This window comes from Diaphorina citri, unplaced genomic scaffold (assembly GCF_000475195.1).
Source record: "Diaphorina citri unplaced genomic scaffold, Diaci psyllid genome assembly version 1.1 scaffold57, whole genome shotgun sequence".
Taxonomy (NCBI): Eukaryota; Metazoa; Arthropoda; class Insecta; order Hemiptera; family Psyllidae; genus Diaphorina; species Diaphorina citri.
The window spans coordinates 182,523-199,604 of NW_007377494.1; the positions used below are offsets into that span (position 1 = coordinate 182,523).

Below are 17,082 nucleotides of genomic sequence, written 5' to 3' on the forward strand. Positions count from 1 at the left end.
CCAGTAGACTGTAGAATATCTAGCCGTTATGCTATTTCTGTACGCACTAGAGACCCTATAATTTGTGCGTGCAGTGATTTGGTAACTTTCCATGTAGATACCTCTTTGTCCCTATGAATCTTGGTATTGCCTATGTCCTAAGCACTTACGGTAAGTAAGTTTTCTAGTCTTCATTATTGTACGTTTACCATTAAATCAGCGGAAGAAAAATTTAGAGAAGACTATCTTCCGATATGGACCCCCCCTGCGATGTCGATGTGTAGGTAGCAAGTTTACTTTTCCGTTAGGTATTTAACTTTTAAAATACAGTGAGCCTTTTATGTCAAAACCTTCAGCACAGTTCTTTTTCGAAATACTTGGAACGTAAAAGCTATTAAGGTATTTACCTAAGAATCTTCTATAGGAAATGCCGGTTAATAATTTCCTACGAAATCCGATCATATTGATCATAACTATATCCACCCTTCATCTGACTTCCGAGTATTATGGTAATACCTACATAGTTCAACATTGGCAATCATCGATTGACATACTTTTATGTTTATTATTCCATGATTCCAATACTTACCTGCATGTTTACATGTTTTGAACTACAGGTTCCTATATGACTTCTTTCTTCTCAATTTCGGGAGTCTGGGGTTCGAGTCTCAGTAGCGACATAAAAAGCTACTAGCATCATTTCCACCTCTGAGCTACAGGCTACAGTGACTGATGAAATTACTAGAATTATTATGATCGAAACAACTGAAGACTTGGTAGAAATAACTCAAGTCGAAATCGTTTATTTTATACTCCTACCTGCCTATTGAATTAATGTAAAATTTTACATGGTAATCAAGTAATTTGAATGGAAAATTGGTATTGATGAGACCTATAAACACCTATCACTAATCACTTTGACCTAATATGTGTGTTATAGATAGTTGTTAGATATTAGATTTATAATTTTGTAACAATGCCAAATTAAGATTTGCTGATGGCTATGAAGATTCTGAAAGAAAAAGAAATTTATACGATACCAGAAGAATATATCTTCGCGATAAGTTTTGATACCTAGATTCATTTTTATTGATACGTATACCTCCTTACGTATTGATACGTATTTCTGTATTTAAAAGAGATAAAAATAATTATGCTCCTACAATTTTTATTTCTTCAATGGAAACTATTCATCGTAAATAAATTTCGACCTAATCATGTTCCTTTGTTTTCAATTTTATTGCTCATAAATAAAAGTAATTAATGAGAACTAGAGGTAATGTATTTGAAATGTAGTTTTTTTATTAATCGGCTGACAGTCATCTTAAAGGTGTGTTCACACATAGTCGACGGCTGTCGATCGAAGGTCGAACGACGCGGCCGGTCGACAATGTGTGGACACACCTTAAGAGTGGCCAAAAAAACTCATTATATTTGGTCGAATCAGTCGAATCCGTCCCTGGTTTGATTTGTTATTATTATCAGAACTCAGTAGTTTTGATAATCGGAACACTTGTTTGAATTTTGATCAACACTCAATCAAACGATAATTGCCCTCACCAGCGTCTTTGAATCTTGGGGGGAAAATAAAGTCCCCTTCAATGGGGGTTTTTTTTTACAAAAAAAAAAAAAAAAAAAAAAAAAAAAATGGGTCCACCACCTACACGTGGTTTTAATTGAATAATATCAGGTAATTCGTTTTTGTTGCTCATTAAATTAAATATCTCTGACTTTGTAAAAAGTAATGCATATTAATAAAGTTTAATTTTTATGTTTATTTACTGGTATTTAATTTTTGCTACTTTATTTTCTTGAGATAGGGACTGACGTTATTTAAATTCTTTAAATAAATATAATTTCAATATTTTGCATCAATGGTATCTACTGTTAGATTACTGGCACATTTTGCTGATCCATAAATAACAGAATCCTTACAATTTTCATTAAACCCATTATAAACAAGTTTCTCTTTGAAACATGATTGTTTTCTCCTATGGCTAAATATTTAAAACAGAGCTGAAGGGGATAAGACCAAGCATTTGTTTTTAGATACTTTTTCCTTATTCTCATAGTACCTTTACAAAGTTTACTTTCCTATCAGAAATGACTGGTTCATAGAGGAAAGTAATGTTTTACCCTAACAAGATTCCACCGCAGTCCTTTCGGTGTAATACAGAGAGATTGCTGGCAGTAAATTATTATTATTAATGATCTGAATTATGTAGAAGTTATGCATAGTCCAAGCATAAATATGTCAACGGGATGCATTCGATCAAGGTCCATGGCCTAGTGAAGAATAAGGAGGAGAAGAAGAAGAAGAAGAGAAAAAGAAGAAATTGATCTAGAATTCTAGATGAATGGAATACGGATTGAAATGCCAGGAGCTATTCTCTTTGAAATTCTGAACGCGAACCCCACACGCGTATAGACAAGTGAGAGTGAAATTTTCGCATACTGGGTTTCTACAAAGCTCATTGAGATTCCTAGAAATGAACATTCATTGGATTCCTATAGAAAATTCCTGGAAATACACATTGCGACTCGATCAAGATCCATGGCCTAGTGAAGAATAAGGAGGAGAAGAAGAAGAAGAAGAAGAAGAAGAAGAAGAAGAAGAAAGAAGAAGAGAAAAAGAAGAAATTGATCTAGAATTCTAGATGAATGGAATACGGATTGAAATGCCAGGAGCTATTCTCTTTGAAATTCTGAACGCGAACCCCACACGCGTATAGACAAGTGAGAGTGAAATTTTCGCATACTGGGTTTCTACAAAGCTCATTGAGATTCCTAGAAATGAACATTCATTGGATTCCTATAGAAAATTCCTGGAAATACACATTGCGAGAATCTCTTCTTGACCGAGTGAAGTTCAGCGTGATGGAGGTGTTTGTGAGGATATTCTATCACTGGACTATCCTTGACAAATTCAAACGAAATCTCTTCTTGACCGAGTGAAGTTCAGCGTGATGGAGGTGTTTGTGAGGATATTCTATCACTGGGCTATCCTTGACAAATTCAAACGAGTGAGTCTCTGGAACGATATGTTTCGGATGTTCTATCTTTGGAGAATGGACGTGAATATCCTTGATGATTTCTATTTGTTCTGGGGGGTGGTGGATATCTGCATGATGTACCAGACCTGGTGGTGGGGTGAAGTAGTATTTCTTAAGTGGGTGATGATGATGAGGATGATGGTGATGGTGGTGAGGATGATGGAATGCAGAGTAATGAGAGTGGTATTTAGGTACGTGGGAATGATAACGATGTGGGAATGAATGTGAAGAGGACTTTATAATAGCAGTAGGCGTGTCAATATGTGCATAGTGTCCATGTCCATGTCCGTGAATATGTCCGAGGTGATGTCCATGATGTTTGTACTTGATAGAGTAGGTGTAGGCTACAGTCAAGAGAACCATTCCTATTGTCAGTCCCTTGAGAGTCAGAAAAGTCAGTACCTTGAGCATAGTAGTCATAACACCCAAGACATACATGATTGGTAAGAAACCAATCTGTGCTCCTCGTCCACCTGAAACAAGAGGGTTTATTTCATCGTCAGTATTGAGGGTCAGGTCAGTTGAAAACAAAGAAGATACCTAGTTCATTTCATAGTCAGTATACGAGTAGAATATTATGTAAGGTCAAGTCAGATCAAATGTCATTCGTATTTCTTTGTCGTAGGAACTCTTCTGCATCAGGTGCTTGGGACCTGCACCTTTAAAAAAGTTGTAGATATGTAACTATGCCCAAGTTATTCACAGAATGAGTAGAAAGTCTGTAGGTATTGCAAATTGTCAACAAGATGAATTATTTATCAAAAGATTGTTTTAGCACATTATTTATTGGTTTTACAAGCCCACACATGACATCTCTTTGTCGTACCTAGGAACTCTTCTGCATCAGGTGCTTGGGGCCTGCACCTCTAAAAAAGTTGTAGATATGTAACTATGCCCAAGTTATTCACAGAATGAGTAGAAAGTCTGTAGGTATTGCAATTGCAAATTGTCAACAAGATGAATTATTTATCAAAAGATTGTTTTAGCACATTATTTATTGGTTTTACAAGCCCACACATGACATCTGACTACATTCTACAGGAAGATCAGGATGTACCTCTTCTAATGCTAAGTAGGTATAGAGGATACATATTTCAACTAATGAATTCAATCTTAATGATAATTTTATTAATTTAATTCATTTTTTTTCCACTTGCGAATCAATGTCCAACTTGGAATAGTCCATCAGAGGAACATGAAAATATATCAAATCCTATCTGATTTCGATTACAAGATCCATGACACTGATGGTTGTATCACAGAAAGCGTCGATTCTCATGCCAGATATGCCAGAATAGTATTATTAATTTTCACCATATCCCTGGCAATCCAACAAGGTCAGTCTAGCTTCAAGAGGGCACTGTGTTACTAGCTCACAATTTGTCCGATATTATATATACAAGTACTTAATGGTGAAGAAAATAATCTTAATACTTTTAACTGATTTCAAAATGGACATACCTATCAGTCAAAATACAGCATTATTCTAAAGAACTTGCTCTAGAAAATTGACATGCAATCCGTACATTCACTTCCTCTGAATGTCGTTTGTAGACGAGGAAAAAATTAGAAACAGCTTTGCGGCGATTTGTAAAATTTGAGACTAGTACGTTTCCATTAAAACTTTTCTAGAGAACTTTCTAATAATAGTCAAGGATAAGCGAGGATTTTACGTGCCTTCCATCAGTGAAATAGTTTTCATGTTTTCAAACAGATGAATGGAAAGATGGACATTTTTACAGGGCTGAGGTTTTCATTGTTATTGATGATATTAAAGGGAACATAGATAAGTGTTGAGAATTCCCTTCAAGGTAGATTATAAATTGAATCTGTATTTACCTGGTTTGACTATCCTTCTGTCCACGTGCCTTCCATCAGTGAAATAGTTTTCATGTTTTCAAACAGATGAATGGAAAGATGGACACTTTTACAGGGCTCAGGTTTTCATTGTTATTGATGATATTGAAGGGAACATAGATAAGTGTTGAGAATTCCCTTCAAGGTAGATTATAAATTGAATCTGTATTTACCTGGTTTGACTATCCTTCTGTCCCCAATTAGCTACCTTCTCTTACTCAGACTGATATTAGAAACCTGGATTCTAAGTTACCCACGAGTTATAATCATGAAGCTCCTGACTGCTAAACATTCCCATAACTGGTAAAATCTTATATTATAAGAACAAGAACTCATTCACAGTTCACATTTCATAGTTCACACACTGATCGCTCTATCTCGAGAACCACAACCGTGAGAACTGTGGTGATTCCTGGAATAGAGGTATATTAACGGAAGAAAGGAGTATGTAAAACTTATGTATTATAGCCAAGAAGACAGGATTTTTTTATTTTTTATTTAAAGTGACAGGATTCTCAAGATTGAGCTCTTCCACCCAACCACTTCCACCCAAAATGTCCACGACCGTTTTTAGAGCCCTGATGATTGCAATACCCTTATGGCTCCTGTGATTTTCGTTCCGAGTATTGGCGAAAAAGAGTTCGAAGAAGCTTGTAAATGGCCAAAAAGTGAGAAGCTGAGAAATATAGAGAAATTTACCAACCTGGGATTTGTTAGTCAAGACCATGAAAACATAGGGGACTCACCTAATCCAATCCGATCACTGGTAGCCTCTCTATGAATCCAGAAGGATACCCAGGATAGCACAACTATGAGAACACAAGGAACGTAGACTTGAATCACGAAAAATTGGAACCAAAAATAATGCCGGTGAAGCAAAAACGAAATGGAAAGGTCCAAGCAAAACTATTCAAGGTTCCGCTCTACCACGGTTTGGCAGAACATAATGACGATTCGAGTGACGAGAATGACAATCTCAAGGAAAATATTTAATATTCTATTTTCAGTTGCGAAATTTTGGCTGTCGCAAATCGAATTCAAAAGAATCTCCTTGTAAAGGAAGAAAATACCTTCGTGAAATAATGGACGGCAGCAAACTCCAAAATGGTCGCAATACAGTAGAAAAAGCTCATCAGCAAAAACCAGTCCAGGGCTGTGGCGTAGCGAACTTTCGGCAAATCGGTGCGACTGTCCAGGCTAATTGTTGACAGTGTGAGAACTGTGGTGATTCCTGGAATAGAGGTATATTAACGGAAGAAAGGAGAATGTAAAACTTATGTATTATAGCCAAGAAGAGAGGATTTTTTATTTTTTATTTAAAGTGACAGGATTCTCAAGATTGAGCTCTTCCACCCAACCACTTCCACCACCGTTTTTAGAGCCCTAATGATTGCAATAGCCTTATGGCTCCTGTGATTTTCGTTCCGAGTATTGGCGAAAAAGAGTTCGAAGAAGCTTGTAAATGGCCAAAAAGTGAGAAGCTGAGAAATATAGAGAAATTTACCAACCTGGGATTTGTTAGTCAAGACCATGAAAATATAGAGGACTCACCTAATCCAATGCGATCACTGGTAGCCTCTCTATGAATCCAGAAGGATACCCAGGATAGCACAACTATGAGAACACAAGGAACGTAGACTTGAATCACGAAATACCCCCTGTGTCGTTTCAAATTGAAGTTCACTTGAAGCAAGGAAAATTCGCCTGTCGGGAGAGAAAATGTTGATAGTTAGCAGAGTTTCATTTTGTGTTGGGATATCTGGGTTAATACCTTTGCAACCTGAAAGAAAGCCATGATTTCAGAAAATCTATCTGTCCTTACAATTTTTGTTGGAGAGAGGGTAATTTATAATTTAATTGGAACTGAACTAGATCGAGGAGAACAATAAGAATATTATATCTGTTTTAAATCGTAGTCAAAAGTTGTCAATCCATTATTAAATCTGACTAGAGAGGAATCGAAAGAATACGAACCTTCTCTTCTTTTGAACGTGAAATTCCTCTTAGGGCTGCTGATGAAGTCAAACTGAGATATCGCCATTCCCGGAACAAAACTGATACTCTTGCCAGGTGTCCAGTGGTAAACCAGTTTTTCTATTGGGTAAGCATCTAATGGGGAAAATGTTACACAGTTAGTCGATAAGGCTGTGGCAAAAGGGTACAATGTCGATCACTCGGATCGAAAATTGAGAAATATTTTCTGTGAAAAGACCCAAGTGTCTTGAACAGTTCAACCGGAGACTTGGAGAAAAATGGTAGGGTGCCTGGTTGTACCTTGGCCCCCAAAATCACTTTTTGATTTTTTTAATTTTTTCTATTAATGTTATTGGCATAATAGTCGATAAGGCTGGGCCAAAAGGGTACAATGTCGATCACTCGGATCGAAAACTGAGAAATATTTTCTGTGAAAAGACCCAAGTGTCTTGAACAGTTCAACCGGAGACTTGGGGAAAAATGGTATTTAGAACATTCTAAAAAGTACTAAATAAATACAGTAGTTCAGAATTCTAGCTCGATCTTAACCCTACACAGTCGTACTAGAATATACTACAGACATACTAGTGTTGGATGCAACAGTGGGGTCAACGACCGACCTTTGTAGTAGGTACGCGTAGAGGTCCTAGTATTTTTAACCTTGACATTACTTTCAATGGCATCAATGAAGGAAACACATGATGGCCGCTTAACGAAGGCTGTAGCCTCATTTATAGTATCATCCTGATAGCATCTCATTAAGGGGACAAAATTGTAATCTAGATATTTTGATGACGAATGACCGGATTAATGATAATTTCTAAAGAAACTGGAAAGTATACTCACAACTTCCGAGGATTAGAGGACAGGATTGTGTGTCCATGGGAAAATTTCTCAACGACATAGGACAGTTGGCTTTTATGGTAAGTCTGAAAACAAATAGAAATTCATTATCTTAGCAGATAGTAGCCCTCAGTAATCTCATTAGACAGATTTTGTTTGATAAGAATGTCATTTCTCATTAGATGCTTTTTTTACATTGTTTCTATAAAATCATTGAACCGAGAGATGTATAGAAAATGCTTCGAGAAGTAGTAAATAATATTCTATTTCTTATTTTACTCCTACAACACATGAGCCCCTACTATTAAATGGCATTTTAATTAAATTAAATGTATCTAACATTAATCAACGCTTCATATCTCGTGATGATACTAATGAGGCGAATTCGCAGAGAATAAATGATTAGTACCATCCAGTGTAGGTATTGATTGAGGTTCAATTATAGGTATTTCATTTCATACATTGCGATTGAATGCCATCACGTGACAAACTAGTTTCTATCTACTGCCAGTTTCATTTCCAATGAGACATGCAAATACTTCCACATCTTGTAAAACACTGAAGATGGTCCGAATTTCGAGAAACTAGTTTCATGTGATGTCTAAAAGAAGAATGTGTAAAGTAATTTGTTTTTATTTATTTGAGTTCGAAAAACAAATTCTTTGCTTTCTTTTTCTGAGAATTTCTAGTGGATTGAACTTATTTCTACATGTATGTACTGTCCTTCACTCACTAATACATTTCTGGTTTCTATCGTAGATAAAAGAGATCAAGGGCAGCTATAATTCCTCTTTTGTGATATCTTCCTACTATTAAATGGCATTTTAATTAAATTAAATGTAACATTAATCAACGCTTCATATCTCGTGATGATACTAATGAGGCGAATTCGCAGAGAATAAATGATTAGTACCATCCAGTGTAGGTATTGATTGAGGTTCAATTATAGGTATTTCATTTCATACATTGCGATTGAATGCCATCACGTGACAAACTAGTTTCTATCTACTGCCAGTTTCATTTCCAATGAGACATGCAAATACTTCCACATCTTGTAAAACACTGAAGATGGTCCGAATTTCGAGAAACTAGTTTCATGTGATGTCTAAAAGAAGAATGTGTAAAGTAATTTGTTTTTATTTATTTGAGTTCGAAAAACAAATTCTTTGCTTTCTTTTTCTGAGAATTTCTAGTGGATTGAACTTATTTCTACATGTATGTACTGTCCTTCACTCACTAATACATTTCTGGTTTCTATCGTAGATAAAAGAGATCAAGGGCAGCTATAATTCCTCTTTTGTGATATCTGCCAGACACCCATTGTATAGTCATTCTGCCATGTAGTCCGCAATATTGGATGTCACGGGCACGTGAGGTATTGAGGATACTTACCTAAATATAATATATGTTATTGAGAGATAATCTAGATACCTACCTACTTACTTGTACCTACTTATTTTTTTCTCCTACCTCATAGAATAAAGTATATCCCCGTCTTGATTGACTCTACCATTCAACCGTGAAAATTACCCATGTTAGAAAATTTTAGAAATTCCCTGAAATATAACTCATAACTAGGTAATATTACCCGGACACTTTTCATTCGTATTGGAGATTAACCAGAAAGGTGTGTCCACACATAGTCGACCGGCCGTCGATCGATGTCGTCTGAACCGCCCACACTGCCTTGCGTGATATCTGCCAGACACCCATTGTAGTCATTCTGCCATGTAGTCCGCAATATTGGATGTCACGGGCACGTGAGGTATTGAGGATACTTACCTAGATATAATTAATAGTGATAAATGTTATTGATAGATAATCTAGATACCTACCTACTTACTTGTACCTACTTATTTTTTTCTCCTACCTCATAGAATAAAGTATATCCCCGTCTTGATTGATCCGGAGCAGTTTGTTAGGCACCGTGATTGTGTGTACGTATGACTGCTTTCCATTCAGGATATAAGTGTCGGGTCGCCATATCTTCTCGAGCATTTTTATGCTCAAGCTGAGATTGTTGATGGGTCCCATGAAACTCAGCCTGGAATCCCTCCAATACTGACGAAAGTAGCAATCCATGGAGTAGTCCTGAGAATAGACGGTAAAACAAATCATTTTGATCCATTTTCTCCATGGATAACGAGAAAAGCAGTTCCAAATGTTTGTAAGATTCTTACCTATTTTAAGTGCCAATATTTTCGTAAAACAAACTTGCTTACCATGTCGATTTCGGAAATGGGGCCCATACTCCTTATTAACATATTGGTTTTAATTATTGTAGGTTCTCCTGAAAGACAAAGTAAAAATAATGAATTAAGTTATCCTTTTGTGATGTCTTGTGTGAATGAACTTGTGAATTTAGGTCTACAGATAGATATCTAATATCTCTAAGAAAGGCCTTACAGGAATTTCAATTTTAATCTGTACTTAAAGGAAGTGTTTTTGTATAGGTCCACATTGTCCATTTACCTTTGCCGTGATTGGGGGGCTCCGAGCTCTGATAGTTTTTCAACAAATTATTCAAAACCAGCGTGATATTTTTCCCGATCATCAAATCATGCTTCTTTTTCTCTTTCAAATGGTTGGAAACTTTTGGCAGACGATTGGTCCAGTGAGTTTTAGTCTCATCGTCCATAATCTTCATGTAACCGTTGTTGAGTTTGACTGAAAACATGCTGAGAACATTGAACGTTGACACAAAATGGAGGTACCTGGAATAATAAGCAGCAAAGGGGTTAGAAAATTTCCACGCCGGCTGGGATTCGAACCCACTACTTCGGGATTCATATAGGTAGTCTAGGCTAGGCTCTTAATTATTTCGTCTCAGAGCTACCCTAGGAGAACATAAACCCCAGTACCTAGGAGAAATTTGTATCGAAAGTCCAAATTGTGTTAGTGCGAGCTTTTCTATTTTTCTGAGAATGTGGTCAAGTTTTTCTGAGAAACTACCTATCTGTGACCTATGATAAAAGGCAATTAGCACCAATTATTTTTCTACATGACCATTTGAAATTTAATTCTTCAAAAGGTTAACAATAAAATAATTGCTTGTTTACTACAAATTATTTTCACATTTACTATCAACTAGAAGGACGGGTGTGTGCAACTTTCAAACAACCTGTTCCTTTATTACAAGTGTTAGGTGTCGTATTGTATGGAATTCTTTGACAAGTAGAATGCTATATGTAGATAGCAGCTTTCAGGCCAAAATATTCTTGGGAGTTTTTTCCGCATATGGTCTCTAGCCTACCCTAGGTTGGGTTGGGTCAATGGTTGGGAAATTGTAGGGTTGGCTAATCGTTGGGACATGGTTGGGGCCAACGGTGAGACAGCGCGCCAACCCATACATTTGTCAACCACCAAAATATAACGTAAGGCCAACAATAAACTACCCAATTTAAAATTTTGTTAGGGTGGAGGATTTGAAACAAGTTGTGACAGTAAACAAATAGGGAAAGTAAAAATACTTACAAAACTTGAAAATATACCAGAGATATAACTGAGTTGCAAATTTTCACCATCTTACTGCGAACAAAACCGAAACAAGTACATACCAATTAGAATACTTATACTTCATTTCACATTCCCGGTAGAAGGGTAGGCAATTTTTTAATGCAAAATTTGCATTCTTTTGAGGACGAATAAAACCCTAAGTAGGTAGGTAGGTCTTTTATTAATTTTATACATAACATCAGCATTTTTTGTTCTTTTTTTTCATAATTGAGAGACAATATCAAGTGGGAAAGGCTTAAAGAAAATAAAAGCACTATCTATATCAATATGTACAGCTTAAGCTTTACGCTTTCAAGTTCAAGGGACTTTGAGAACAGCACAATTTTTCGCCAGAAATTGTTGGTTTGCTCCCCAGCTAGAATGGTGGCACTTGTTTATCTGTAATACCTCTAGAATTCTACATAATTTATCGAATCTCTGTGTCAAGTTCGAACAACTTTGACTGAAATCTAATGACCTGAGCATTGCGAACTCTTCTGTACCTACTTATGTAGAGAGTCCTAAATGAACTTCACGAAAATTCTTATCTGTTTTCGATATGGCTTAACATTATGTACCTACTCATAGCCTATATCTGGTGTGTCGATAAATCGATTACAGTGAATTTCCCTAGCTGAGATCAATGAGTGAGAGTGTAATGCTGCATTTCCATGGAAGTAAGAAATCAGTTACGAAAGTTTTACAAACGTCTGAATCCTTCAGAGTTGAAATTTAGCTAAGTGTACCATTCTCCAATAAATTGTGAGACTGACTGAACATCATGTTGTGGCGAAAAGAAATACCATCTAGCGACTTTGCCTGCCTGGTGGAAACGTGCCACAAAAGGCTCTCGCCAAATACTTCCTAACTGAAGACGTACTTTAGATCAGAGAGAGCTCTGAAGATAGAATACATCCGGGGTGGCGATTGCTCAAAATATCCTGGAAGCAGCAAGATGACTTTGAACTCACCAACAAAAACTGGTACTGAGTGAGTGTAATCAGAGATTTCCTGTCAGGAAGATTACCCTATTTAACTCTATAAGGATTTATTACTTGCTTTTTTCCTGTAACAGCAGTGGTTGCAAGACATTAGAACGCATATTTAGACGAATCAAAGGCTTCGTGGCAAAGAAGAACTGCTGAAAAGACTTGAAAAAATTTGGTCCTAGGCGGCCGAATATACATATAGAAAGGAGAAATATTTGCAAATGCGAAGAGCTAGAGGTAGGTTTCTGTCCCTCTAGGTATCTGTCTTGTATTTTCAAGCTGAATCTACCAATTTTTCACCGGAGGGTATGCACTCCAGCTTAACTCCGCGTTAGATCTTAAGGTGTAAGCTGAGGGTGTTGCATGTCAACTTTTTACAAGCAAGATCTAGTTTTCTGGTCGCTGAACAGATGTTGATCCAAAGCAAAACATTGAGCTAAATTAATGAATTCAATATAAAAGTATGTAATGATTTACACGATAAACTTAATCATGCAATAGATATCTATGGAAAAAAACAATCAAACCAGTGTTGAGAGAAGACAAAAAAAAAGTATAAAATGGTTCAAAATTAAAAAAAAAAACACCAGACTTGAACCTAATCAATGAATTTTCAAAGTCCGTAGTAGAAATGAGTAGGATTTATTTATCAATGAATAACCGAGACTGGTTTTACTTTATGAGCAAAAAAAGATCAAGGCAAAGAAGTAGAACCCGCAACCACGTGGTTATTAGAGGGAAAATTGAATCAATAGATACCTACCTAACTCGTGTGTATTTTAAGGACTATATAGATCTCAAGTACCTAATGCAAAACTTGTTTACCTAAGTAAGCAAGTTTTGTATTATGCCTTTTGAATATTAATATTATCTTATGACTGTATAATAATAATTAGTTAATGAAGTTACCTATAATGATGTTAGTTATTGAATAACGAGCTCCCAGGATTACGAGTGCTTGGGGATCGAAAGTAACTTTTATCAATATAGTTTGTAATAAAATACACATAGCTAATTACGTAGAAGTTGAGACTTTCTCAACAAGTTTTACTTCATTGATTATGAATATTAAAGGTTGAAAAAGAAAGAAACTTTGTGTCATGTTCAGTCTTCAGTTGTGGTCTCTCTAGCAGTCACATATTTAAATGTTTGAAAAAGCAGCTTTCTTTATTGAGATTGATAACGAAAGATATCAATGAAGGTATACTAGAAGGATGGTAGGTGGAAATACAAACTTACTTTGTTTGATATGTTTTTCCAATAAGAAATCTGCTTCAAAATCATGGTCCAGTTCATTTTCCGTGTCATTAGAAGATGAAATTTTCAAATTAACCTCCTCGTTAATTTTGAAGATGAGACTATGAGATCTAAACACATCACTGGTTATGTAAAATAGATTTGTAAGATTATTCACTGCACTGATGTTATAAACTGCACTAATATTCTCACTAGGTTTATCAACCGTGTCATTAAACGTAAAATTATAGTCACTTATATAATTAATGTCACTAACATTAGTGATTAATTTACTTAAATTAGAATTTTTTATAAAAAACATATTTTCGTTTATATAATAAACATCGTTAGTTTTTATTGCATTTAATTTTTCTACAATATTTTCAATAAATTCATTTTTCTGTGCATTACATACTAAAAAAATTGAACACAAAAAATAACAAAACACTTTAACTTTGAACATTTTGTTTACAATTATTTGATACACTTATCGGACCATTGGTAATTTTAGCATTGAACTGCAAGAAGGGGTTCAGAAAGGTTTTATATGAACTTATTAGTTGTTCACTGCCCAAGAACTTGTTCTATACAAACTTGTTTCTAACTCTTTCATCGTCCGTTTCAAGTTCCTTACTATGTTTGCTTTTAACGTAATTTTCTTTTGAATTTCTTTTATCTCATGCTTTCAGCTAAAGTTGCGATGCAAGGTAGGTACCTGATGTAATAGAAAACATTGCAGTTAGGTACCTAACTTCGTTCCCACATTCCTCATAAATATTCAAACTCAATGTATTATGAAATGGATTGCATTGAACAATTTTACTTTTTTGCTGCATTTCAGCTTCTCATTTATTGATTTATTAGACTGCATGAATTAGAGCGTTATTGATTCAACATAGATCCCCATTCTTCATTCTTATCAGGGTAAGTACTTTTTAATGTTCACCTAGTTTACAAGATTCACATGCATCCTGTCTTGCTGCATAATGGAGCAGTTGCAAATGGGTAAAAATTATATTAATAAATGGTCGATTCCTACGTAAAAAGTAGTGAAAAATCCAAATTTGAGGTCAAAACTTTGAAAAAATAACTGTAAAAGCTCGAAAATTCCATTTTCATTTTCCGTTCTCATTAAAGAGTTCAAAAATGTGTGACGTCAGACTTCAGGCAGTTGCCTCGCTAGGTAGCGCCAGTATGCAAGCGCGCTTGCGGAGGAGTAGAAAGAAATGCGCAGAGCATATGCGCACAAGCACATTAATGTGTCACCTGCGAGGGAGCTTTGCTCGGGACATTTGATGTGACCTCATCGTGTACGTTAGCGTATGCCGTAACGTCAAAGTTCACGATTTACCGGTATTTTTTAAATCGATTTATCTCGGGATCTAGAAGTCGTAGGAGAAAAAGAAAAATTCCGTTGGCCCTCCCCTCTTCAACTCTTGATTTAATTGGAATTATAGGATATAAAAATATTCCAGAATTGCCATACACAAATTGCGGACATTCAAGGAACCTTTCAATATTGCGATATATCAGGAATCAATAAACAGGAGTAACAGGACAAACTCCCTTCTCTTTTAACCACTCGAGAGATGATAAACATTTTTCACCTATTTTCGGAATTTGAGGAAATGTTTGTTTACATTGTCGTAGTTGGCAGAAAAATAATATTATTTTCATGCCCTTTTATACTCCTACCTGCATGAGCAAGCAAACAAGTAAAATCCATACCTATCTTTACAATGATGCTTCATTAGTAAGAAAAGTGAGTGAATAGTGATTAATTAGCAAGTATGTAGACGTATATCAGTCAGTTGGTCAGTAATGAACATAACTATCGACTTCCGAGTGTAGAGAACTAATTACTATACCTATATCTGGTGTGTCGATAAATCGATTACAGTGAATTTCCCTTAGCTGAGATCAATGTGGAGAGTGTAAATGGCAAAAACCTGATCTGAAGATATCCATCATTCGAGTTTACCAATGTCCCACTCTAAACCATGTACACTTCAATGGTGAAATATTTACAAATTATCTCGTGTAGACTTAGTAGTCACAAAGCATCCAAGCAATTAATTGATAAAATTCCCCAAGTTCTGTTTTGCTTTACACTTTACAGTGAATTGAAAAGTTCTTCATTCAACATTGGGAATTCCGTCAATATCTGATACTACAGCATGATCACAATATTCTCAATCAATCAAAAATTCATACCTGACGAAATACCTACAAACCCTACACTTACACTTCCAAATGACAAACATTCAGATAAAACAGGTACCTACCTAGGTAACTATAAAATCAATGAACTGATAAGAATAGGTACTTCAGAGCTTAACTTATTATTTTATCGTGTCATTTTTTTTTATATTATTATGGCCTTTATTTTCACATTCATACAAGAACGGTACACACTGCCCATCTATCCGGGAACAATCAATGTTCCAAAGGATAGGTCTGACGAAATACCTACAAACCCTACACTTACACTTCCAAATGACAAACATTCAGATAAAACAGGTACCCACCTAGGTAACTATAAAATCAATGAACTGATAAGAATAGGTACCTACTTCAGAGCTTAACTTATTATTTTATCGTGTCATTTTTTTTCTTATATTATTATGGCCTCTATTTTCACATTCATACAAGAACGGTACACACTGCCCATCTATCCGGGAACAATCAATGTTCCAAAGGATAGGTGGGTTGGAAATTCACAGTCGTAATTGACACAACTTGGAGTCAGCCGTCTTGAGGGCCATGTTGTTTTGGACTTGGAAACCTCTTGACGGAGAAAACTGATCGTGTGGCGCTGCTACTTTCAACTTGCTCATAATTTCAAAACTTAGAATTAATATAATCCTAGCTCAATATTTAAACTGAAAGTTTCAAAGTTGTGTAATATTGGGTATTGAACTTTCTAGTTTAAATATACTGTTATGGAAACCTCTTGACGGAGAAAACTGATCGTGTGGCGCTGCTACTTTCAACTTGCTCATAACTTTAAAACTTAGATTAATATAATCCTAGCTCAATATTTAAACTGAAAGTTTCAAAGTTGTGTAATATTGGGTATTGAACTTTCTAGTTTAAATATACTGCCGAAAAACCCACTATATTGATGTGGCTGGTATATTCTGTTCTACCTTCATACTGACAGAATAGGACTTAAAAGTCTATTTTTAACTCCACTATATTTAGGTATTTACATAGGTAGATTTCCATCCATCTTTTCATAAACTAGGTTAAAATTAATAATGATCTAAGGTTTAAAAAGTAGCAATCAGTTCCTAACATTTAACGAAAAACCCACTATATTGATGTGACTGGTGTATTCTATTCTACCTTCATACTGACAGAATAGGACTTAAAAGTCTATTAAACTCCACTATATTTAGGTATTTACATGGGTAGATTTCCATCCATCTTTTCATAAACTAGGTTAAAATTAATAATGATCTAAGGTTTAAAAAGTAACAATCAGTTCCTAACATTTAATACTGGAAATTTTAATTAAGTCTATTCAAAGTGAAATCAAAAGTTTCGCAAAAGTAAACTTTTCAATATCTCTTCCATATTATACAAATTGAGAATATGAACTGACTAATAGGTAAGCGGGGGACTCAGGTAACCTTATACGGATAGTGTAATTA

General features: G+C 35.5%; 1 protein-coding gene across 5 annotated transcripts in view; it reads right to left on the reverse strand.

Annotated features, from left to right (window-relative positions):
* Positions 1-17,082, reverse strand: part of LOC103517925 (gamma-aminobutyric acid receptor alpha-like) — a 44,611-nt gene that overhangs the window by 10,336 nt on the left and 17,193 nt on the right. For 3 of the 5 annotated variants that reach the window (XR_003393773.1, XM_026829601.1, XM_026829598.1), the window contains exons 1-9: positions 13,430-13,536; positions 11,181-11,234; positions 10,179-10,420; positions 9,929-9,996; positions 9,577-9,797; positions 7,710-7,792; positions 6,864-6,998; positions 6,441-6,593; positions 5,960-6,120 (exon numbers count right to left, since the gene is read on the reverse strand). Coding sequence is in view for 4 of the 5 variants with exons in the window: in XM_026829601.1 (XP_026685402.1) it covers positions 5,960-6,120; positions 6,441-6,593; positions 6,864-6,998; positions 7,710-7,792; positions 9,577-9,797; positions 9,929-9,996; positions 10,179-10,420; positions 11,181-11,230 (1,113 nt within the window). In the remaining variant the exon portion in view is untranslated. Of the gene's footprint in view, positions 1-5,959; positions 6,121-6,440; positions 6,594-6,863; positions 6,999-7,709; positions 7,793-9,576; positions 9,798-9,928; positions 9,997-10,178; positions 10,421-11,180; positions 11,235-13,429; positions 13,538-17,082 lie in introns of those variants that run through there. The other 2 variants (XM_026829595.1, XM_026829605.1) reach the window with 2 other exon arrangements.